The 27,236-nt window shown below is 36.2% G+C and overlaps 1 protein-coding gene across 5 annotated transcripts in view; it reads right to left on the bottom strand.

Annotated features, from left to right (window-relative positions):
• LOC105490349 (Dmx like 2) overlaps positions 1-27,236 on the bottom strand; it is a 173,030-nt gene that overhangs the window by 41,706 nt on the left and 104,088 nt on the right. For all 5 annotated transcript variants that reach the window (XM_011755853.2, XM_011755871.3, XM_011755861.2 and 2 more), the window contains exons 16-22: positions 23,745-23,864; positions 19,412-19,639; positions 15,468-17,147; positions 11,921-12,031; positions 8,497-8,666; positions 5,472-5,569; positions 4,894-5,059 (exon numbers count right to left, since the gene is read on the bottom strand). In XM_011755853.2, the coding sequence (XP_011754155.2) occupies positions 4,894-5,059; positions 5,472-5,569; positions 8,497-8,666; positions 11,921-12,031; positions 15,468-17,147; positions 19,412-19,639; positions 23,745-23,864 (2,573 nt within the window). The remainder of the gene's footprint in view (positions 1-4,893; positions 5,060-5,471; positions 5,570-8,496; positions 8,667-11,920; positions 12,032-15,467; positions 17,148-19,411; positions 19,640-23,744; positions 23,865-27,236) is intronic.

Genomic DNA, 27,236 nt, shown 5'->3' with positions numbered 1-27,236 from the left:
AGGAAGAGCTAACTATCCTAAATATATATGCACCCAATACAGGAGGACCCAGATTCATAAACCAAGTCCTTAGAGACTTACAAAGAGATTTAGACTCCCATACAATAATAATGGGAGACTTTAACACCACACTGTCAACATTAGACAGATCAACAAGACAGAAAGGTAACAAGGATATCCAGGAATTGAACTCAACTCTGCACCAAGCGGACCTAATAGACATCTACAGAACTCTCCACACCAAATCAACATAACATACATTCTTCTCAGCACCACATCACACTTATTCCAAAATTAACCACATAGTTGGAAGTAAAGCACTCCTCAGCAAATGTAAAACAACAGAAATTATAACAAACTGTCTCTCAGACCACAGTGCAATCAAACTAGAACTCAGGACTAAGAAACTCAATCAAAACCACTCAACTACATGGAAACTGAACAACCTGCTCCTGAATGACTACTGGGTACATAACGAAATGAAGGCAGAAGTAAAGATGTTCTTTGAAACCAATGAGAACAAAGATACAACATACCAGAATTTCTGGGACACATTTAAAGCAGTGTGTAGAGTGAAATTTATAGCACTAAATGCCCACAAGAGAAAGCAGGAAAGAACTAAAATTGACACCTTAGCATCACAATTAAAAGAATTAGAGAAGCAAGAGCAAACACATTCAAAAGCTAGCAGAAGGCAAGAAATAACTAAGATCAGAGCAGAACTGAAGGAGACAGAGACACAAAAATCCCTCCAAAAATATCAGTGAATCCAGGAGCTGGTTTTTTGAAAAGATCAACAAAATTGATAGACCGCTAGCAAGACTAATAAAGAAGAAAAGAGAGAAGAATCAAATAGATGCAATAAAAAAAGATAAAGGGGATATCACCACCGACCCCACAGAAATACAAACTACCATCAGAGAATACTATAAACACCCCTATGCAAATAAACTAGAAAACCTAGAAGAAATGGATAATTTCCTGGACATTTACACTCTCCCAAGACTAAACCAGGAAGAAGTTGAATCCCTGAACAGACCAATAGCAGGCTCTGAAATTGAGGCAATAATTAATAGCCTACCAACCAAAAAAAGTCCAGGACCAGACAGATTCACAGCCGAATTCTACCAGAGGTACAAGGAGGAGCTGGTACCATTCCTTTGAAACTATTCCAATCAACAGAAAAAGAGGGAATCCTCCCTATCTCATTTTACAAGGCCAACATCATTCTGATACCAAAGCCTGACAGAGATACAACAAAAAAAGAGAATTTTAGACCAATATCCCTGATGAATATCAATGCAAAAATCCTCAATAAAATACTGGCAAACCGAATCCAGTAGCACATCAAAAAGCTTATCCACCATAATCAAGTGGGCTTCATCCCTGGGATGCAAGGCTGGTTCAACATATGCCAATCAATAAACGTAATCCAGCGTATAAACAGAACCAAAGACAAAAACCACATGATTATCTCAATAGATGCAGAAAAGGCCTTTGACAATATTCAACATCCCTTCATGCTAAAAACTCTCAATAAATTCGGTATTGATGGAACGTATCTCAAAATAATAAGAGCTATTTATGACAAACCCACAGCCAACATCATACTGAATGGGCAAAAACGGGAAGCATTCCCGTTGAAAACTGGCACAAGACAGGGATGCCCTCTCTCACCACTCCTATTCAACATAGTGTTGGAGGTTCTGGCTAGGGCAATCAGGCAAGAGAAAGAAATCAAGGGTATTCAGTTAGGAAAAGAAGAAGTCAAATTGTCCCTGTTTGCAGATGACATGATTGTATATTTAGAAAACCCCATTGTCTCAGCCCAAAATCTCCTTAAGCTGATAAGCAACTTCAGCAAAGTCTCAGGATACAAAATCAATGTGCAAAAATCAGAAGCATTCTTATACACCAGTAACAGACAAATAGAGAGCCAAATCATGAATGAACTCCCATTCACAATTGCTTCAGAGAGAATAAAATACCTAGGAATTCAACTTACAAGGGATGTAAAGGACCTCTTCAAGGAGAACTACAAACCACTGCTCAATGAAATAAAAGAGGACACAAATGAATGGAAGAACATACCATGCTCATGGATAGGAAGAATCAATATCGTGAAAATGGCCATACTGCCCAAGGTAATTTATAGATTCAATGCCATCCCCATTAAGCTACCAATGACTTTCTTCACAGAATTGGAAAAAAATGCTTTAAAGTTCATATGGAACCAAAAAAGACCCTGCATTGCCAAGACAATCCTAAGCCAAAAGAACAAAGCTGGAGGCATCACGCTACCTGACTTCAAACTATACTATAAGACTACAGTAACCAAAACAGCATGGTACTGGTACCAAAACAGAGATACAGACCAATGGAACAGAACAGAGCCTTCAGAAATAATACCACACATCTACAACCATCTGATCTTTGAAAAACCTGACAAAAACAAGAAATGGGGAAAGGATTCCCTATTTAACAAATGGTGCTGGGAAAATTGGCTAGCCATAAGTAGAAAGCTGAAACTGGATCCTTTCCTTACTCCTTATACGAAAATTAATTCAAGATGGATTAGAGACTTAAATGTTAGACCTAAAACCATAAAAACCCTAGAAGAAAACCTAGGTAATACCATTCAGGACATAGGCATGGGCAAGGACTTCATGTCTAAAGCATCAAAAGCAACAGCAACAAAAGTCAAAATTGACAAATGGGATCTAATTAAACTAAAGAGCTTCTGCACAGCAAAAGAAACTACCATCAGAGTGAACAGGCAACCTACAGAATGGGAGAAAATTTTTGCAATCTACTCATCTGACAAAGGGCTAATATCCAGAACCCATAAAGAACTCAATCAAATTTACAAGAAAAAAAACAAACAACCCCATCAAAAAGTGGGCAAAGGATATGAACAGACACTTCTCAAAAGAAGACATTCAGACAGCCTACAGACACATGAAAAAATGCTCATCATCACTGGCCATCACAGAAATGCAAATCAAAACCACAATGAGATACCATCTCACACCAGTTAGAATGGCAATCGTTAAAAAGTCAGGAAACAACAGGTGCTGGAGAGGATGTGGAGAAATAGGAACACTTTTACACTGTTGGTGGGATTGTAAACTAGTTCAACCATTGTGGAAAACAGTGTGGTGATTCCTCAAGGATCTAGAACTAGAAATACCATTTGACCTAGCCATCCCATTACTGGGGATATACCCAAAGGATTATAAGTCATGCTGCTATAAAGACACATGCACACGTATGTTTATTGTGGCACTATTCACAATAGCAAAGACTTGGAATCAACCCAAATGTCCATCAGTTACAGACTGGATTAAGAAAATGTGGCACATATACACCATGGAATACTATGCAGCCATAAAAAAGGATGAGTTCGTGTCCTTTGTAGGGACATGGATGCAGCTGGAAACCATCATTCTCAGCAAACTATCACAAGAACAGAAAACCAAATACTGCATGTTCTCACTCATAGGTGGGAATTGAACAATGAGATTACTTGGACACAGGAAGGGGATCATCACACACCGGGTCCTATTGTGGGGAGGAGGGAGGGGGAGGGATAGCATTAGGAGATACACCTAATGTAAATGATGAGTTAATGGGTGCAGCACACCAACATGGCACATGTAAACATATGTAACAAACCTGCATGTTGTGCACATGTACCCTAGAACTTAAAGTACAATAAAAAAAAAAAAAAGAAAGAAAATAACCTATGGGGAAACAAGGATGAACAATTACATCAGAATTATCAACAGCAAAACCGACTATAAAAAATAAAACAATGTTCTATTTTAAAGAAAAAATCTTAAGTATTTATTATTTAAAAAAAGCAACTCATATGCCTGGGATAATTGTAAAAAAAAAAAAAAAAAAAAACCGACTAATTCTAAATTTAAAATACTAAAGTACTTTCACTTAATTGAATATTTTTCTATCATGTATTATTTCCAATTGTATTTGCCCTTTACCTGTTCATATTGTACATGATAGTAAGTAATCTAAGAGGAAGATACCAGAAGTAAACAGAAATATTTGTAATTACTCTCATAATCAGCTGCTAGGATTACATATCAAAAAATGGGAAGTTTTACCTCCTCACATCATTTTTAATATTCTAATATTATAAAATATTATAAAACAGTACAAATTGCAGTTTCAGTTCCTTATTTATGAATTTCATTAACAAAAAGAGAACAGCTTAATGTATCTGCCTTTCTGCACAGAATAAGGAGGTTGTGACCTACATACTTTAAATAGTTCAGAATCACAAGTGGTCGGGAAGACGACATTCATAAACTGTTTTTCAGCATTTTTTTCATACATTTTACACATAGTCTTGAAATGCAATGTGCCATATATGAAATTTTTCTTTTTTTCTTTTTGAGATGGAGTCTCACTCTGTCACCCAGGCTGGAGTACAGTGTCGCGATCTCACCTCACTGCAACCTCCGCCTCTCAGGTTCAAGTGATTCTCTTGCCTCAGCCTCCCAAGTAGCTGGGACTATAGGTGTGTGCCACCACACCTGGATAATTTTTGTATTTTTAGTGGAGACAGAGTTTTGCCATGTTGGCCAGGCTGGTCTTGAACTCCTGACCTCAGGTGATCCACCCTCCTCGGCCTCCCAAAGAGCTGGGATTACAGGCAAGAGCCACCATGCCCAACCTGAAATTTTTCATTTGTTTCTCCCTTGAATTTATTCATATTTTCCTTTACCACAGGGCCACTATTTTAAGTACAGCAACCTTTGTAGTTATTCTGTGTCCTTACAAACATATGACAAAAAGTTACGATCTCCTCTACAACCTTCTCAGGTTTTCAATCTTTTACAAGTATTATATAGTGTGTTTTCTTATTTATACCTCTATGGCATCTTTCAACGAACCCGCTAGCAAGAAAAAAGCAGCGGATTGTTCAAAGCGTTGTTTTCCAAGTAAGGAAAAAGCATTTTTCAAAGCAGCTTTTCGCCATCTATCTTCATTAAAGTTGTGGCTGAAAAATGTTGTCATTTTTTCATCATGCTGTGACCTGGGAACCAAGCAGAAACATAAAGTGGTTAAACCAAATTTAAAATGTTCTACAAAATGTATAAAAATATAAAATAAAAACCTCAAACATAAATCTAAAAGAAGAACAGGCATTTGTTATCAAGCATCTCTTTACTTCGTCTAATAAGGAATGTCAATGCCTTATGTATACGTAACTAGGAAACGAAAGCATTTTTTACTTTGCAAAGTGCTTTTATCAACTTTTAAAACATCCCACCTCTTAGATTAAGCTGAAAATATATTTTACCCTTTTTTTCAGCTAAAGGAACCAAGTCGCATAGAAGTTGATTTGATGAAGCTCATACACCTAATTATTTTCAAAAGCATTAGGTTTCTTACTCACAGCACAATCTTCATTCTGTTGAATCACATTAAGTGTCAAGGCAACTTACCTAAACAGACCCCACACTATTGCTTTCTTCTTCATTGAAAGGTAGAATAGTGCAGCATCTAAGGCATCATTGTTCCTTTGAAAAGAAGCTTTGGCAACCTAAATGATAAATTAAATATTAAATTAATAATTTGACAAAAGAATTACAATCAATTAATCAACAATGTTTCCCTGCTACTTCCATGGCTGATAGAAACTGTAGAGACAGAAAAAGTTGGTTCTGTTTCACAATCTTCAGTAGGTTGTAATATTAATACACGCTCCTAGAGATAATCATTTGCAAGCCAGTAATTATGGTAAAAATCATAATTACAGCCAGCACTTATTGACTATTTACCATGTACTGGGCACGAGTCTATGCACCTTTTGTTATCTTATTGCATCACTACAAACCATGAGGTTCTATCATTATTCCCATTTTACAGATGAAGTGACTGAGACAGAAAGGTTAAGTGAATTGCCTACAGTCACACAGTAAGGGTTAGAAAAGGGAATAGAACCCACGTAGAACTGAAACTAACATAGAAAGCAATAAAGAAGGCAGAATATTCAATAGATGTGAGTTTTTTCTTGAAAATTCAACATGTTATACTGTATGTAATCATACTGTCTTAAACATAAGAGCATATAGGCCATATCTGATTTTTCCAGGATGCTGAGATACAGCCTCTGCAAATCATTAAGCTGAAAGGCATACTGACAAAAAAACAGTGGACATTTTATTAATTAGCTCACATTGATGGCAAAGCAGGAAGCTATAATACTAAGGTATGGGAAAAAGGGAAAAGACACCTAAATTACATCACGAAAATGCTTTACTCTTGGGTCGGGCGCAGTGGTTCATGCCTGTAATCCCAGCATTTTGGGAGGCCGAGACAGGCAGATCACTTGAGGTCAGGAGTTCAAGGGAAGTCTGGCCAACGTGGTGAAACCCCGTCTCTACTAATACAAAAATTAGCCAGGCGTGGTGGCGCACACCTGTAGTCCCAGCTACTCGGAGGCTGGGTGGGAGAATTGCTTCAACCCGGGAGGAAGAGGTTGCAGTGAGCCAAGATTACGCCACTGCACTTCAGCCTGGGTGACAGAGTGAGACTCCATCTCAAAAAAAAAAAAAAAAAAGAAAGGAAAAAAAGAAAACATTTTACTCTCAATACTCTTTTCCCTTCCCCCTTTTAATTGTGTTCTCTGCCCCTTATCATTTAACTTAGTGCTTCAATATGCTCCATCAGTTTTAGAAGAATTTTATTTGTATTCAGCTGATTTATAATACACATTTCAAGGCAGAAAATGTACATATCCCTTTGATTTAATTTTAAGAAATAAATTACTTGTGGAAATAAATCATATGTGTATTATCACAGATAATTATAATGACAAGACACATGTTGACAAGAAGTAAAATCTTTGTGGGATACATCTGAAACAATTCAGATAAAATATATCCTCTTTTATCCAGTGCTTTGGAATATAAAAAATTTAATGTAGATACTGCATCATTTATATTCTTTAACAATTAACTTTTCCTGTACATCAGAAATCACATTTTTTAGTTGGTGCAGGAATGAATTCCTTCTTATATCTGTGCTTATTTTAGAAAAGAAAATACTGGTATTTTGTTGGTAGCCTTACATGTAACAGAAAAACAATACTTTTAGACTCACATTTAAAACTGTGATCTGACAACCATACACACCAGAATCATGGGATGCTGATTAAGATGAAGAAACCTCAGCCTTACCACTAACCTACCAAATTAAAATCTCTGGTTATGAGATGGAGAATATGCATTCTACATAAGTTTACCAGGTGAGTCTTCTTTGGGGAACTACTATTAAGGAATTAATCAGGAAAAGGTCTTGGCATCCTTCAGAGAAACAAATTCATACTTCACAAATATAGTACCACTGATTGTACTCCAGGGAATTCCAAAGGACTAAAAGGAAAATATGAATGAGAATTCCACTTTCCTAATCCTGCTAAAGTAGAAAGGGCACAGGCTAAATCTAACATTTATAAATGACTGGAGTTTGGGCTTGTTACCTAGCCTCTCTGAATCTTAGTTCCATTATGTGTAAAATGGAAATGATGACATAGGGTTGATTAGAACATAACATGGAATTATTTATGAAAAGCAACTGGCACCAAACCTGGTAGAGAGCTGAACTGATTTTTTTTTTTCCTAAAAGGAATCTACCAGAAAACTGACTCCAAAAACCTGTCCTAAAAACTTTTATAGCCATTTCACTTGCTGCCACAGATATGTTCTTCAAGTACATACAAATCAAAACTGTTTTTATCCAATGAGATTTCAAGCGTGCAAAGAACGTTTGCTACTTATTAAACTAGTGATGCAGAGAGTCCTTTGTATAAAAAGTTTAATTTGTAATGTAACAAACAAGAACTCAAGTTTACTTTCTAAATTTAGATTTTTGCATTTTCTTAAACTACAGCACACCTCAATTAATAACAGAAAATATTATTATTCCACGGATATATTATAAATTCAGCCTATATAGAAAGACACAATATCATACTGCATGGATGTTTTATGAAGGTCAAGTTTTTGTAATCTTTAAAACTTAATTTTAAAAAGTCTCACCAGTCATGGTGGCTCATGTCTGTAATCCCAGCCATTTGGGAGGCAGAGGAGGGCAGATCGCCTGAGGTCAGGGATTCGAGACCATCCTGGCCAACATGGGTGAAACCCTGTCTCTACTAAAAATACAAAAATTAGCTGAGTGTGGTGGCACACGCCTGTAGTCCCAGTTACTTGGGAGGCTGAGGCAGGAAAATCACTTGAACCCAGGAGGCAGAGGTTGTAGTGAGCCAAGATCACGCCATTGCACTCCAGCCTAGGTGACAAGAGTGAAATTCCATCTCCAAAAAAAAATATATATATATATATCAAGACCTCAAGATAGACAAACAAATTTCCCACTACAGGTTTTCTGGGAGACGGTATCTTTTTTTCTTTAGGAAAAGTTTTTTTTTTAATATAACTCAAAATCCACTAAAAAAAAAGTTACCTTTTCAATGCATCTTCGAAGCGTGTTAATGTTCCTCACCCACCACCCTATTCCCATAGCTCTTAATTCAGACCACTGGGGGTCCCCTCTCTGAATTGCTGGAATCATATTAATCAGTTCTTCTTCAGCCTCAGAATGAAAAGCCCAGGCAAAATGGCATGTAGACACACCTAAATTGGAAATATAAAATAATAACCTTCATAATTGTATCAAATAAGAAAAACAATTTTTCATGCAGTCACATACGCATTCGTTTTGGAAAGAATTGTGAAGCAGAAAGAGTGAAAGGCAGTCTGTCATCGATTCAGGACTTTATACTATAAGTTTCTGAATACAAGATCAATAATGTGATACACAAAATCCAAATCTCTTTTTCCCCAAACATTTGTTTTTGTTTCCCCTACAAAAATAGGGACACTAAAACTTAATCATTAGAAATAAAAATATTTGAATATCAGGCCATTCACACGTATGGCAAACCAAATTTATCAAGACGTCACAAGAGCTGCCCAAGCTCACACAACTAAGAGTGCAGGGCCCAGGCCTGATTCCAAGTTTCTCTGTCACGAGGACCTGTGAATCTGGCCTGCCCAAGAGGACACAAGGTGTGTTGTCCCCGACAAGAGCCCAGGGGAAGGAAAGCATGGTGAAAGCTTCGTTCAAGTCAAAAGCACTTGGCTCACCGGCCTGGATGTCGATTCTAGCACCACTACCCCATTCTTCTCTCTACCCATGGAGCTAAGTATCACTTCAAAGTAAGCTCTAAACTTCATGAGAGTTCCAGAAAATAATAAGGGTAAGTTGCAATCATGATGTACATTCCTCTGTTTTTAGTGCCTTCAGTTAAAAGTAGTTTAAAGTGACTAATATTGATGCTTTTTGATGAACATTGTTTTTTGTTTTGGGTTTGTTTTTTTTCCTCCTGGAAGAAGACTGACAGAGATCTAGGCTATTTGTAGAGGCAACAAAATCTTTACTGATGCTATTAGACTTCCAAGTACTAATGGATTTATCAACAGATCAATTATTAATAACACTCTTACTGAAATTCGACTTAGAGCAGGTAAAAACACAACGTAATGAATGTGAACCATGCAGAATGGTAATGAATAATGGGAATGCTGGGAAGAACTCTGGGAAGCCTTGGAAAGAAGCCAAACTAGTCCAAGTAGCCATCTCTATGAACTCATTTTAGAAATAAAGAAATGTCTGAGGTCAATGAAAGTCACATTACAACACAGGCCTCTCAGTGCTATTAAGTATCAATATTGTTACACATAATTTTTTTCATTATCAACTACTATACAGATTTTGTATGCAGTTTAAAGCTTTTCTAATAATTACTGCTTCACTATAATTCCTTTAGAAAGTAAAAAACAAAAAACTATTATTATTATTTTGAATAACAATCTTAACTCTCTTAAATTTCCCATTGCCAACACTCATATAACAACTGTGTTTGTAATCATACCACAAAACTAATGCAACATGTCTTGGCTGCCACTATAAATTTAGGGGAAAACACCAGACAAAATTAATAAAAATTTAGTTTTTAATAACCTAAAAGACAGACTAATTTTTTGACTATTTAAATCTCTGCTGTTAAGAGAGAATTACTGCATCATATAATTGAAATTCTGCTTTAGAAACTAATATACAGCAACACAAAATGCATAATTTGCTGATACAAAATTTATAATATAAAATAATACATAGCATATTACATTCTATATCCTTAAATTAATTAAAATTTTGGTATAAGAAGAAACAAAACAAAAATACACACAGACATGTCAGAAGAATTAGGTTCAGAAAGCAAGATTAAGAGCAGTGAATGTATTTGAAAACTTGCAGAGGTGAAAAACGTTATTAGGGAAGAAAAAGAACAGGGGCACCAACAGGCACTTCTTTTTATTTACCTACCAATGGCAGGCTATTCTCTACAGTTTACCTCTGCTCTTCTCAGCTTTTCTATCTACATACTGGCTACTTAATTTTTCCCTGAAAACTGGTCCCAGGACCATCACCTATAACACCAGTCACTTCTCATTGCCCATGCTTTAACTGTAGTAGAAGGGAAACTGGAATTTGACAACGCTTTAGAAATTTGAAGTGTTTTAGATTGCCCTAGGAAATGTACAAAATTGTTATTAATTGATTCAATATCACTTGACTATCACCCAAAATTAAAGAGAACATGGAGATACCATTTTAAAAATCTATCCAAATGGCATAGATTGCTTAAAATGTTAATATCAAATGTGGGCAATGGGTTGAGTTTTGGCATCATCAAACTTTTTTTATTTTACATTTTTAATAATTTTTTGTTTTCAATTTTTGTGAGTACACAGTAAGTGTATACAAACTTCTGGGAATGTAAATGAGCACAGTATTTCTGAAGGGCATTTTCATGATACTTATCTTATCAAGAGTGAATAATTTTCACGCCTTTTGATTCAGTAATTCCACTGCTAGAAAACTAGCATGAGGAAATAAACAGGAATGTAAATACTTACTTGCCAAGCTACAAGGTTCTTCATTACAGTGACAATTCAAACAGAAAAAAAACCTCAGCAAAATCTATTTCAAAAATAAAGGATTGGGTAGATAAAATACAGTTTAGACACAGAATTTCAGATGGCTATTTAAAGTTATGTTTTCAAAGAACATTCATAGGTTAAAGGGTATAAGTGCCATGGGTAGGAATAACAGTCTATCAAGCCTAGTGTTCTAGGTTCTGTAATACTAAGACATATATTATGGGACTCTTTCCAAGATGTTGGTTTCAAAAGAAATATGGTCCAATGAAATGAGCTCTGGACTGGGATTCGAACTCCAAATCTTCTAATAAATAGTCCTGTATCCTGGGCAGGTCACTTTTAATTCTATGGTTTCAATTTTTTAATCTGTAATAACAAGGCTGATATAAATCCTTATGTCTCAAATCAGGTGTGGCAGTATGCTTGAAGTATGCAAATCCACTGTTATCAATACGGCAGATCTTCCTGAATCATCAACTTTACTTGCTGGCAAATAACTGGAACATAATGCTTACATTAAAATAAATACAAAAACATATCACAGAGCAAAGTTTACACAATTTTTCAAAGAAAAGACATCAAGATATTTAGCGCTACTCTGCAGAGAGCCACTTCAGGTTACCACCTCAGGCATACCACATTTACCCCCTAAGCTACTACTTCAGTAAATAAATTCTATTCTAAACTTAGTTAGAAGAGTAAGTCACAGAATAGAGCCGAAGGATGCATAGAAAAATGGTAAGTGGGTACTATGTGACAGAAAGATCTTAAAGCCAGTGATAGGTATGCACTAATGACTCACCTAATGTTTACACACAAATGTGAATAAACCCCACCGCTCCAATATTAAGTAAAAGTTGGCAAAGCTTCAGTGAGTGAATTACCTTGATGAAGTAGCTGCACTCGGTATAAGGGAGGCAGAGATGTCAAAAGGCATGTGTGTAGGCGCATAGCTAACAAGTATCTCAAACCACACTCATCTAATGTATCTCTTCCTGTAATTTAAACAGAAAATACGTTTAAGGAAAAAGGAATGCAAGAGGCTACAAACTGATAAGCTATAAAATAAACATTAAACTTAGTCATAATTTATATAAAATACATAAGATATTTTTAGTGTATTCCTTCCTGAACACTTTAACGTTTTTACAAAAAAATCATATCTTTACAAAAAAATATATGTGACTACGAAAACTCTTAAAAGAAAAATGATTTGGGGAAATACAATTAACTATTAGAACAGATAACAAAAGCATTTATAGTGACAATAAATGAAAGACATCTTGAAATCCAATAAAAAATATATTAACTATAGTATGTTAGGTACAACTTTTAATAATATTTTCTACACGAATTCCAATGAGATGTAATGGAAATTATATAACTGATGTGAAATCATTTGTTATATATTTAAACAGGTAATATTTTCTACCTTGGTTAAATTAACTGAAATATCGTACTACCAAAGATTTAAAAGTTGAATCCCCTGGCTAGTTAGTGTTACATGGTTAGGCTGAATCTTCACCTTGATTCCACAAATTTATTTATACAAATGAATTCCACTTAGTCGAAGTATGAAGGTGTAGCAAGTGTAACCAAAACTATAGCCACTGCTGGATAAAAGCAAAGGAAAAATACTGACAGCACCTAGCCCAATAACTGACACTTCAGAAGTACTCAAACATTATACAATCAAAAAATATTTTCCAGAAAAAAAAAACAAAAACTTTTAAATGGCCAAAGATCAAGCCCTAGCTCTGTTTTTCATTATCTATATCAATCCATCTATCTATCTATCCATCTATCTATCTATTTAGCTAGATAGATAGCTATTAGGTTGGTGCAAAAGTATTTGCAGTTTTGCCATTACTTTTGCACCAACCTAATATCTATCTATTTATTTATTTATAGACATAGGATCTCGCTTTTAGACCAAGATGGTCTAAAAGTCCTGGCCTCAAGCAATCCTCCCACCTTAGCCTCCCAAAGTGCTGCCATTAAAGGTGTGAGCCACCATGCTCATTTGTCTACTTATTCATTCAACAAATCAAGCATCTATTACATGTGAGGAACTCTTCGGGTACTGGGAAATCAGCAGTGAATAAGGCAAAGTCCCTACTCTCTTGGGGATCATATTTTAGGAGGTAGAGACAAACAATAAACAAATAATATGTGGAAATCAATGCTACGAACAGAAATAAAGCAGGACTGAGAGATAGGGAATGCTAGAGTAAGAGAGTTCTATTTCATACAGTATGGCCAGGAAAGAACTCTCTAGTAAGATGACATGCCAGCAGCAATTTGAGGAAGTAAAGGAATGAGCCATGCATGAATCCGGAAGAAGAGCATTCTAATAGAGCAGAAATGAGCACAGACTGTGTGGGACTTTTAGGCCACTTTAAGGCTCTTAACTTTTATTCTAAAGTGAGACAGGAAGGCACTGGTTTATGTTGAGCAAAGGAGAGATTTAATGTGATTTGATTTTAAAAGAATCACTGGTTCCTAGGCAAAGAACAGACAGAGGTAACAAGAATAAAGCAGTCAGGAGATGACAGGGACTTGGACCAGAGTAGTAACTGCAGAGGTAATGATAATTGATTGTTGGATTCTGGATATTAATAGAACTGATAGCATTTGCCAATGAACTGGATATGAGGTATAAGAGAAAGCAGAGTCAAGAATGACTGTACATTGTTTCACCGAAACAAGTGGAAGAACTCATTTACTTAGAATCCATTTACTGAGATGTGTAACTCATTTAATCTCTGACCTTCGGTTTCCCACCTGTGAAATGGAGACATTCATTCCTGCCTTATTACCTCATCAGTGTCCACTGTGTCCAGGATACACTATTTCTATATTGCTTTAGCCAATGATACACTTTTGTATTAGAAAGTGTAAACTGTTTTGTTTTACAAATTATGGCATGCCTACTTTCTTAATGTCCCACAGTAAAAACTAATATATATTAAACACACAACACAAGCTTAAGGTTGTTCTGGGAAGAATCTCACTCAACTGCATACAACCTCATAATGGTTAAGATTTTTCTTTTCCAATTAATAGTGAGAAAATAAGTCATAGGCAAAACCCTAGGTCTCTAGTTACTTTAACCTGCAGAGGAGAAAACTTTGGGGGATATACTATTGGGATGTAAATCTACATGAAGAGATATTTTCCAGCTGCCTTTCCCCCACAAATCTGGAAATTATGAAATAGTTAAAAGGGTACAGGCTTTGAGTCAATAATTTATCCACATATGAACCCCACTTCTACTCCTTAATGCCTATGTGATCTCAGGTGAGTCCCTTAATTTCTTAAGGATCAGTGTCTTCATCTATAAAGTTAAACATAATAATAGCTATCTGCTAGAAGATTGTGATAATTAAATATGATAAAGTAAAGAAAGTACCTGAAACACAGCCATTTTTCACTCCTCCACAATATTTATTGAATTAATGAAATTTTGATCATTAATTTTCAGTTTCCTTTGCCAATGCTATCATTTACAATCTACAACATTACCCTGAACTATGTGCATAAAAGAGAATGGAATCTAGTTCCAGGAAGCAGCCAAAAATTTTCTAGTTACAGAATGAATTAGGCAAAATACGTATGACATTAACTGTAAGGAAACCTCTCTGAAGAGACTTTTTGGAGAAAATTAGGTAATTGTAAAAAGTTGTTTATGGCTAGAAATGGGAAGACCAACAAGTTGAGCCCATGAGGTCCCAATAAGCCTCATGGTTCCACAGTAACATTAACAAATGGGCTGTTATTATCAAAGGAAAAATCACAGGGATCAATCTGATTTAAAAAAACGAGAGACTTGGCCAGTCCATGGTGACTCATGCCTATAATCCCAGCACTGTGGGAGGCCAAGGCAGGAGGACTGCTTGAGCTCAGGAGTTCGAGACTAGCCTGGGCAACATAAGGAGACCCAATCCCTACAAAAAAAAAAAGAAATTAGCTTGGCCCCATGGTGGTGCACACCTGTGGTCCCAGCTATTTAGGAGACTGAGGTGGGAAGATTACTTGAGCCTGAGAGGTTAAGGCTACAGTGACCTGTGACTATGCCACTCAACTCCAGCCTGGGCAACAGAGCAAGACCCTGTCTCAAAAAAACAGACAAACAAAAAACCCACCCAAACACACACAAAAAACAAGAGATTATAAATCAAAAATGACACAAAGGTTTCAGTGTAAAAACTCATGAGAGAATGCACATGGATCTCACAAATCTGTGCATTCATATGCCTGCCTCAACTGTCTTTTCTGAGCATATTATATAATAGTAATTGCCTATTAAGGAGGTCTTTTCCATGCAAAGTTTGAAAGTTGAAACTACAATTCAATAAATGAGTCAGTATATAGATAATACAAATATTTCTATTAGGTACAACTTTATCCATTTTTAGTGAGAATATTTACCTGAGCAACTCTTATCTCTGCTTTCATCAAGCTCAGTACTGGTAGTAGCCACTGTATCAGCCAAAGCTACAAGGAACATCTGCTCCAAACGGGTAAGGCCTGGTAGACTTGAGTGCATAAGATGACTTGAAAGTACCCTTGCATGTTCTTGGCCAAAGTAAGCTGGTCCATATTGAGAAAGATTTATTACTTTTGATTTGTTTTCTCTCTTTTCGGGCTCTAAATCAATATCATCCGTTGTTATATCCTGGATTTGAAACAGCTCTGAATACTGATCCTCTGGTTGACTTACTGTCTGATCTTCATAGCTCTGTGGTATCTTTGTACTTTCTTCTGAAATTCTGTAGGATATATCTTGATCTGCAGCAAGTAATGCATATAGTGGGAGTGGAGGGATAGAATCTATCTCAGTATAATCTCGAGTACCATCTTTTCCTACGGTGACTGTTTCCTTTGCTGTACTGCCGCTTACACTAATAGTTCGAGAAAGATGTCGCTTAGTTCCTTCTCCAGCATCAGCATCTCTAACTATTGCTACTTCACCTGCAATACATTTTACTAAATGAGAGAGAATGGCTTTAGCCCTTCGCACTTTCCCTAAATCCATCAATTCTAACAGTTGAGTTGGATGATACTGTGGAAGAGTAGGGGAAAGTACATGTGCAGCCTCAAATAAGCCACCATCTTGAATTACAGTTGGTGAACAAAAAACATCATCAGAAACAGCTGTTCCTTCAACAATACTTTTTCTTGCCAGCATATTAGATTTAAAGGTCAAATGATCTTGCATTGCTGCCTCTTCTGCATTAGGACTATCAGCTTCAGTGTCTCCAAATTTGACAGCATGCTTCCACTGTGCATATACATGCATTTCACAATCCATTCCTACCACCAATATCCCATCTCTTACCCAAGAGAGAGAAACAGGCAGTGAAGGAGTACCATCAACGGAAGATACCAAGTCTATAGATCTAAGAAGAACCCATCTTGACCTAACCCCTTGCTTGATACTACCACCTAGTGGTAAAGTAATGACAGCTACTCCATCCTTACTGTTGGTTTGCTCAGTCACAATTCCTGAAAGCCTTCCATACATGAAGATATTAGCACCGACCCCCACTGTAAGAATGTGGGAGCCATCTTCTTTTGATACCCAGTCCAAATGTACTAAATGTTTGATATTCGGAATAAGATATCTATCCTTGCTCAAGAGTGCATCGGACTTGCTATATACAAACAGATTGCTGTCAACGCTGACCCTTGAATCAAGTACGCTCCCAACCTTAACCAAATCATCAAGATGAATTGTTTGTTCTAAAACCCACTCTGATCCTCCTGTAGATTCACATTCAAATATACAAACATGCATGGAAAATTCTTTAGAAATAAAACCATTATGGTGGATAGGTTGCTTATAAGCCACTGCAAGGCGACCTGTGTATGAACAGCTAACAGCAACTGGTCTTCCCACGATGCTCACTGTACTGCTATTATCTTCTCCTTCATCATTCATCAAAGGCCATCTCTTCCAATGATAAATTTCTTTCTCATCACTTTTATTACAGTCTGGGTTGGTTTCCATACAACATTTCCAGAAGCGTACTTTATTGTCGGAACAAGTTGTAACCACTAAATAAGGTGCAAGGCACACTGGATAAATTGAAGAAGAACTCAGATGGCCTTAAAAAAGAAAAAGCAAAGTTAGTTATAATAATAATAAAGCCTCAAAATAATATGGTAATAATCAAATTCTGGAATGTGATCAATTCAAAGTCACTATGAGCTTCTTCAGAATAACTCTGTAGTCTTCCTCTTAACTAGTATCCCACTAAATGTACATTGGCCAACGTATCTATAAAGGTCTTGAAGAGCCCATCAGTGAAATCAAGGTATGCAATAATAATCACTTAATTTGTTTTTAGGTAATTAAGTTTAAATGAGGCAACCATTTAATTAAAATAAAACTCAAAAGCACTGAAATAAGTCAACCCCTAATGTGTTTCTATTATTTACATTTACCTTCACAACATGCCTCCCTAGACTTTCATACTATATATTTAATCATTTTCATCATGAATACTTAACTGAGCTTTACAATTTGCCTTTCAAATGCCCCTAACCCTCCCTCAAATAATCCAGACCCCAGGTGGTACATTAAATTTTGCTTCAGACAGCAAAACAGACCAATAGATCTTACCCATTCTACCAAGTTTAATTCATCCTCTCTTAGCACTGAACAAGAACCCTCTTATCTATTCCTGACTGCCAAAGACTAACAAGGTACATCTGTTGTCAACTGTAAGACAAGGGGATATAGAGATTAAGATCTGAGGTCAGAAGATCTGGATTTGAGTTTCAATCCATCAATAATTTCATTAACAGTGGGAAAGCTACTTAATTAATCATCTGAGCCTGTTCCATCTGAACAACTGGGATCAGTTACTGTTTCCCCTAGAATATTATTGTCAAATAAGACATTTTATAAGGCCTCTGTAAAATATAATTTATTATCATGAACGCCAATAAACTTGAGTATAACCCAAACCTTTCAAATATTTTGAAAGATTAACAAACTGGCCTAGATCTGCACCAGCCACAAAAGCCCAGAATACACTCTTCTCAATATGATCTTTCCAACTGTAAATGCAAACCTGTCTTAGGGATGAATGAGAAAACACCCTTACTGAATATCATCCACCAGTAATATTAACAGCCCTGAACCTCCAGTTTTGGTTTCCAAAAAACACTATTCTAGAAACTCCCCAATTAAAATTCTACAAGTAGCAGATCACTTTAAATACAGCTGCCAGTCTTGCCCTCCAAATATCTTATCTATCTTGCTAAAGTCGGTATCATTCCAGACCAGCCAAACTATAATCTTTTATCCTACATTTTTCCTCAGAGTATCCGCCAACCCTTGTTCAAACATTCTTAATAAAAGTGAGATGTGATTACCACAATGTGAACGAAAAGTCTTAATTTAAAAAAAAAAAAAAAAAAGCCTCAGTGGTTTACAAATGAATTTGTTCTTTAAAATTTTTACTATCATGATATTCCAAAGTATAGGCAAGACATCTCACATTAAAATATTTACACTATTTTGGCCGGGCGTGGTGGCTCACGCCTGTAATCCCAGCACTTTGGGAGGCCAAGGCGGGTGGATCACGAGGTCAGGAGATCGAGACCATCCTGGCTAACATGGTGAAACCCCGTCTCTACTAAAAATACAAAAAAATTAGCCAGGCACGGTGGCAGGCTTCTGCAGTCCCAGTTATTTGGGAGGCTGAGGCAGGAGAATGGGTGTGAACCCAGGAGGGGAGCTTGCAGTGAGCCAAGATAGCACCACTGCACTCCAGCCTGGGCAACAGAGCAAGACTCTATCTCAAAAAAAAACACACAAAATAGTAAAAATTTACACTATTTTCTGTCAAGCTGATTACATTTATCACAGGAAATTTGTGTGTGTGTGTATGTGTGTGTATAGTCTCGCTCTGTTGCCCACCCAGGCTGGAGTGCAATAGTGCAATGTCGGCTCACTGCAACCTCCGCCTCTCGAGTTCAAGCGATTCTCCTGCCTCAGCTTCCCAAGTAGCTGGGATTACAGGTGCATGCCACCATGCCCAACTAATTTTTGTATTCTTAGTAGAGACAAGGTTTCACCATGTTAGCCAGGGTAGTCTCGAACTACTGACCTCAAGTGATCCACCCACCTCAGCCTCTCAAGGTGCTGGGATTACAGAAGTGAGCCACTGCACCCAGTCAGGAAATTATTTCTAATAAAGACGTGTTTCTAAACATCTAGACATATCATTAAAAGAAAATAAATCTTTATTTTAATGTCAACATAGCACATATTTCAGAAGAGTTCATGTATTTTATCTACTAAAGAGTTTATACATTTTATCACTATGAGCTACCACTGTGCAGTCTTAAAATGACCTTACCTGCTGAAGGAGTTGCTCTTATTACTTCAACTGATTCTGGGAGATCAAGGGGTTGGCTATACACCAGTCTAGAACTCAGAATAAGTTTACTGGCAGTTTGAAGATTGGCAATTGATGAAGAATGTGGCATGGGGCTCACACTAGGAGAGGTTTCTGGAGAAGAATCTACATTCTTCTGTCCAGGGACTGAAAGTAGACTCTCAGAGGAAGCACCTTCTGAAGCTTTAGCTTTAAAAATAAATTATAATATTACAAAATGTATGTATATCATTACTATAAATATGAGCTAGAATATTACTTCGTTATTATTTAAGAAACAGCTTCTTAAAAGTATTTTGGAGGTGAGGATACAGAGAAAAGAGAACTCTTTAAAATAGAACGACCATATGACTCAGCAATCTCACTACTAGGTGTTTATCCAAAGGAAAGGAAATCAGTGTATCAAATGGATAACTGCACCCCTACATTTATTGTAGCACTATACACAACAGCCAAGACATAAAATCAACCCAAGTATCCATCAGTGAATACACGGATAAAGAAAATGTGGTATATACACAATGGAATACTATTCAGCTATAAACAAGAATGAAATCCTGTCACTTGCAGCAACACAGTTGGAAACCAAAGGTCACTATGTTAAGTGAAACAAGCCAGGCACAGAAATACAAATATCACCTGTTCTTTCCCTCACATATGAGAGCTAAGAAAGTGGATCTCACGGAGGTAGATAATAGAATAACAGACACCAGAGAATGGGAAGGGTTGTGGGGTAGGTGAAGAGACTGTTTAATAGGTACAAACAAAAAGTTTGACAGAAGAAATAAGTTCTATTGTTTGATAGCACAGTAGAATGACTACAGTTAACAACAATACATATTTCAAAAGAGCTAGAAGATCTGAAATGTTCCCAACCTGAAGAAACAATAAACTTCAAAGTAATGAATATCCTAAATACCCTGATATGATCATTACATATTCTATCCATGTATAAAAACATCACATGTACCCCATAAGTATGTATAATTATTATGCATCAATAAAATTTTTTTTAAAAATTACTTTGGAGACAAGGTCAATTTTCAAACTTTTGCTTAGTTACTCTGATAAGCTTTTTTTTTTTTTTTTTAAATTTTACTCTTTCTTAGCATCAGTTCTATCATGGGAGACTGACAGGGAAGAATCACAACATGTAAAAGCTAAAAGAAACCCCTTACACAGTCCAGTGCTTACAACCTTTAAAACACATTAAAAGCTTAAGGAATTTGTTAACACGCAAATTCCCAGGCTTAACCACAGAGACACTGATTTAGATGATACGGGGTAGATCCCAGTAAAGCAGCCCAGGTGTTTTTGAAACAGATGGATCATGAACCAAACTTTAAGAAATAGCAATGTACTGCCTCACTTTTAGATTAAGAAATTTAAACTTAGAGAGTTTAGTGATTTTCCTGAGGCCATATAATTAGCTAGGGGCAAAGAAGACGTTACACTAGCAGCCTCCTATCAAGTACTCAAATCAGAGAATGATTTCAAGAATAAACACAAAAAGTAAAAGTTGTAAGAAAATTTAAGACAATATTAGTTGACTGCCTTTGTAAGCCATATTGACTTGATCTTCCAAAGAACTTCCAGTGAGTATAAATCTCTAAGATTCAGTTATCTGTTCTTCCATGACATATAAGAGATACTCTATATTATATTTATTTATTTATTTATTTATTTATTTATTTATTTGTGTATCTGTCTCTCCCCATTGGACCACAAATTCACTAAAGGCAGGGATGATATGTTATTGCCTTGCACATCTCAAGGAGCACCAGAATATCTAATAAATAATAATCAATCCTCTTTTGTTTCTGTTAAACATGTCAATCTATCTTATACTGGTAGGCCAATAAGTAAGAAATATGAAAAAAAAATTTTTGTAAAATGAAATGAGACTACAAACTTGAATCCATAGTCAGAATACAGGAGTCCCACTCCTGGCTCTATCACTAATGAGATGTGTTTCCTTAGGCCAGGCACTTCACCATCTCTGGCTACTTTTTCACTAGCAAAATAAGGTTAAAACTACATCATTTCTCTTCCTGTAAAGCATGCTATTTTCTAACATATATCTCATGCTAAGAAAGAAAATAAGAGCAGAAAAAAAAAGCAAAGACTTTAGAGTCACCAAGGCCTGATTTTGAAACTTGGTTCTGTGACAAACTATATAATGGGTCTTGCTCAAGTTACTTACCCTTACTCCATTAGTAAACTGGGTATAATGTCTATCTCACATATATAAAGCACCAATCTCAGTACCTGGCACCCAGAAGGTACTCAACATGTTCCCTTCTCTAACAAAATTTAAACCAATCATTTATCCTCTAACAGGATATTCACTACTGTGGTAAATTTAAGCATTAAATGTGAATGGCAGGATACACTGTTAAATCTGCAGCAAAGATTAGAACAAAAAGATGGATGCTTTCTATCACAGCTAAGAAGAGTAAATTATTTGCCTCTACTGTAATCTCATTGTCTGTGACCTACTGCTGTCACAAACAGTGTAGGCAAGCAACTCAACTCTAACCCTGGCTTTAGTGAGACACACACCTCATAAACAGTGGGGACAAACAAAATCACACAGTTCCTGTCCTCCCACAAGGATCTGTTACTACCTCTGTAAATCTCTTCAGAGTCACTCCTATCTCTGTGCCAAATTCTAGAAATTACTATATTCTCTGCTGGGTGAATCTCTTCCTGATGAACTGGTTTTAGATCCCTTCTCTTGCATTTCTGTCAAACAACATATAATGCAAAAAATTAACTCCAAAGGCTTTGAAAGAATTTTTAAATACCTGGTGCCTCAAGAAGATTAGGCTCAACTAGGTGAAGGTAAAGGTTCTGTCAAATAATTTGGCTTTTCTAATGCCAATTCATGGCCCAGTTAGAACTGCTACCTACAAAGTTATGTGATAATGTATAATACATGTGAACAAAAAAGTACAAATTATTCTTTCACTGTATTAAATGTTGTATAAGAAGTTGTATAAAATCAACTAATATAATTACAAGAAATAATAAACTATTACAACTCAAATATTTTGAGTTAACAGTTTAAAGCAGATTCAATGTAATATGGCTATCCATGTAGTTCTTCATTTTAACAATTATCTCTCAAAAAGTAAAAGTTTGTTTTTTAAAAAAACTATGATCAATTTCTTTGCTTCATACTACAGATTTCCGAATTTGTTTAGAGATTAATCTAAATGTGTACAGCAAAAGAATGGCTGAAATAATTTTTTAATCACAATTGCATTTCTTTTTTTTTCGAGACAGGGTCTCACTTTGTCACCTAGGCTGGAGTGCAGTGGTGCAGTCTCGGCTTATTGCAGCCTCTGCCTCAAGGGCTCAAGCAATCCTCCCATCTCAGCCTCCCAAGTATAGGCACACGCCACCATACTTGACTAATTCTTTATTTTTTTGTAGAGATGAAGTCTCACTATATTGCCCAGGCTGATCTTGAATTCCTGGGCTCAAGCGATCATCCTGCCTAGCCTCCCAAAGTGCTGGGATTATAGGCATGAGCCATCATGCCCAACCTGTATTTCTTAATGTTCTACAAAAACAGTTCTGCTTATAAGCCTCAGGCACTCAATTATATTTTATCAAACAGCAATTCTGCTTTTTTTTTTTTTTTTTGAGACGGAATCTTGCTCTGTTGCTCAGGCTGAAGTGCAGTGGCACAATCTCAGCTCACTGCAACCTCCACCTTCCAGGTTCACGCCATCCTCCTGCTTCAGTCTCCTGAGTAGCTGGGACTACAGGTGCCCGCCATCACGCCTGGCTAATTTTTTGTATTTTTAGTAGAGATGGGGTTTCACCATGTTAGCCAGGATGGTCTTGATTTCCTGACCTGATGATCTGCCTGCCTCGGCCTTCCAAAGTGCTGGGATTACAGGCATGAGCCACCACGCCCGGCCAATTCTGCTTCTTTTAATGATGATAAAGCTGATGATGTACAGTGTATTGCATGGGAATGTGTATTAACAAAAAAGTACAATATTAGTTCTATGGACATCTAGAACAGTCATAATGTGCACTCAATAAATATTCACTGAAAAAAATAAATCAAGCTTTTATTTTTTTTTTCAATATGTCTAATGTGCCCATAGGCTAGTTTTTAGGATTAACCAGTTTCATTAATGATTTATGACCTTGTAATTAAAAGTTTAGAAGAGACATAATTCAGCAACTCAATTTACAGTTACTGGAACTTCATTTTACAGAATTAACCAAATGAATTTATTATGTATCATCTCTGTATGAAACTAAAATTACTTACCTAAACATGCTTGTACAGATTTAAGATGAAGGTGCCACATATGCAGAATAGAGTTATTATTGCTGTCCTTCTCAATTACTACTAGAAAGAACTTTTCTGAAAATGGTGGTGGGCGGTATCCTATTATTCAAAGGAAAAGGATATTTAAATTAGTATATTTTTATAGGGTTAAAAAAACACTTTTTAAAAGCTACCACCACCTCTTGATATGCATGGAAGTTGGGAAGAAAAGGCAAGAAAGACCTTTAGGAGGAGTTTTATATAATTTTTGTGCCAAAAGTTAGATAGCTATCAAGGACTAATGAAGTTACATCAAAAGTACACAAAAGCTAATATGAAAGGATACCTACTGGTCAAAGAGGGGACACTTTGAGCATCAAAGAATAAAACTGAATACAATTTGTTAAAATATATTTATCCTATTACAAACTAGGAGTTTACACAAATACCAAAAGAGGCGACATAAAAAAGAAAGGAAAGGAAAGGAAAGCAGCAGAAGAATGGAAGAAGGAGAGAAGGGAAGTAAGCGGGGTGCTGAGCATACAAAAGCTCAAGCCGGCCTCACAGGATGCCCCTGGAGTAACTGGGCCACTTACTCCTTATTTAGAGAACTGGCAATTAAAAGGAAATAATAAAATATTCAACCTGCTTTCTTGTATGAAAACAGCATTTAAAAAAACTTAAGTTGTGGGAGAAGGAGTAGTGGTAGGGTAAAGAAGAAATTTTGTAGAAATTTCACGCATTTCTTAAAGAAAAGACATTACTTGTATGTATAATTTTCCCTGTTGACAATTATAGTCTTCATAACTGAAAATGAGATCTATGCAGGATAATAAAAACTTTCCTTAATAATGAAAACTCATAATGACAACTTATTGGCAATGAGCGCTGCTAGAGTTAAAATTGTGGCCTCTAACAATTTCCATTAAAAGAAACAGTTTGGCACTGCATGTTCTCACTCATAAGTGGGAGCTGAACAATGAGAACACATGGACACAGGGAGGGGAACATAACATATCGGGGCCTGTTGAGGAGTAGGGAGCTAGGGAGGAGAGAGCATTCGGAGAAACACCTAATGTAGATGATGGGTTGACGGGTGCAGCAAACCACCACGGCACGTGTATACCTATGTAACAAACCTGCATGTTCTGCACATGTATCCCAGAACTTAAAGTATAATAATAATTTTTTAAAAAGGAACAGTTTGGAAGGATGATTCCATTCTTGCAAAGGACAGCTACAAGATAAACCCAGGAAAATCTTGTGCCTGAAAGAAAGTAAACTATTACAATAATGAGGTTATGTCAAAAGGACTCAGGACCTACTTCAAATGGTACTTACTAGCCTAATATAGGACTATGTAGGCATTTAAAAAATGATTGCAACTGATTGAAATATCCTACATACATAAAAATCCATTGAGTTATATGAGTACTTCTCATATGTATATTATTGTTCATTAAAGAGTTTTCTTAAAATGAGTTCATATTGATACCTAAAAGACAAAGAAATCCAAACAACAACAAATTCAACAGTAGTAGCTGGAGATAACCAGCGCACAGACTCCTCATTCTGAAACTGTCAATTAAATGGAAAGAATTAAGCACTTAAACCCTTTCCAAAAAGAACTGTTTTTCAAAGTAATCCAATGGCCCCAGTAGATAAAGAAATGCTTCTATTTACAGACGTTTTCCAGCTAATAAATAAATGAGAACTGATAAAATTGGAAAATCATAATTTTTCAATCCTTAATGAACTAGTGTAAGATCAATAATATTCAATGGAAGAAGCCATGAGATAAAGACTGCTGTCAAACTATAATGACACCACCAATTGAATCTTCTGACTCTTAATATGACTAAAAGTGAGATATCTGAATATTATTTTTTTTCTGGTATGATACATATGAAGTACTGCATCACCTAGAATGTTGAATCCAGATCTAATCAAGTCTACAGAGCTAACTTGCACTTTACAGGAAATACAGTAGACAAGAAAAAGTTTAAACAACATCACAAGTAAGTAGTCAGAGAAACTCCTTTAAAAAAAAAAAAAAACCTTGCCCTAGAACTAAAGGAGACAGAGACACAAAAAAACCTTTCAAAAAAATCAATGAATCCAGGAACCGGTTTTTTGAAAAGATTAACAAAATAGATAGACCGCTAGTCAAACTAATAAAGAAAAAAAAAGAGAAGAATAAAACAGACACAATGAAAAATGATAAAGGAGGTATCACCACTGATCCCACAGAAATACAAACTACCATCAGAGTATACTATAAACACCTCTACGCAAATAAACGAGAAAATCTAGAAGAAATGGATAAATTCCTAGACATATAAACCCTCCCAAGACTAAACCAGGAAGAAGTGAAATCCCCAAATAGACCAATAACAAGTTCTGTAATTGAGGCAGTAATTAATAGCCTATCAACCAAGAAAAGCCCAGGACCAGACAGATTCACAGCTGAATTCTACCAGAGGTACAAAGATGAGCTGGTACCATTCCTTCTGAAACTATTCCAATCAATAGAAAAAAAGGGACTCCTCCCTAACTCATTTTATATGGCCAGCATCATCCTGATACCAAAACCTGGCAGAGACACAACAAAAAAAGAAAATTTCAGGCCAATATCCCTGATGAACATGGATGCAAAAATCCTCAATAAAATACTGGCAAACCAAATCCAGCAGCACATCAAAAAGCTTATCCACCACGATCAAGTTGGCTTCATCCCTGGGATGCAAGGCTGGTTCAACATATGCAAATCAATAAATGTACTCCATCACGTAAACAGAACCAATGACAAAAACCACATGATTATCTCAACAGATACAGAAATGGCCTCTGATAAAACTCAACAGCCCCTCATGCTAAAACCTCTCAATAAACTAGGTATTAATGAAACTTATCTCAAAATAATAAGAGATATTTATGACAAACCCACAGCCAATATCATACTGAATAGGCAAAAGCTGGAAGAATTCCCTTTGAAAACCAGCACAAGACCAGGATGCCCTATCTCACCACTCCTATTCAATATGGTATTGAAAGTTCTGGCCAAGGCAATCAGACAAGAGAAAGCAATAAAGGGTATTCAAATAGGAAGAGAAGAAGTCAAATTGTCTCTGTTTGCAGATGACATGATTGTATATTTACAAAACCCAATAGTCTCAGCCCAAAATCTCCTTAAGCTGATAAGCAACTTCAGCAGTCTCAGGATACAAAATCAATGTGCAACAATCACAAGCATTCCTATACACCAATAACAGACAAACAGAGAGCCAAATCATGAGTGAACTCCCATTCACAATTGCTACAATGAGAATAAAATACCTAGGAATCCAACTAACAAGGGATGTGAAGGACCTCTTCAAGGAGAACTACAAACCACTGCTCAAGGAAATGAGAGGACATAAACAAATGGAAAAACATTCTATGCTCATGGATAAGAAAAATCAGTATCGTGAAAAAGTAATTTATAGATTCAAT

The sequence above is a fragment of the Macaca nemestrina genome, chromosome 7 (assembly GCF_043159975.1).
Source record: "Macaca nemestrina isolate mMacNem1 chromosome 7, mMacNem.hap1, whole genome shotgun sequence".
Lineage (NCBI taxonomy): Eukaryota > Metazoa > Chordata > Mammalia > Primates > Cercopithecidae > Macaca > Macaca nemestrina.
This window is presented reverse-complemented; position numbering and strand designations above follow the sequence as displayed.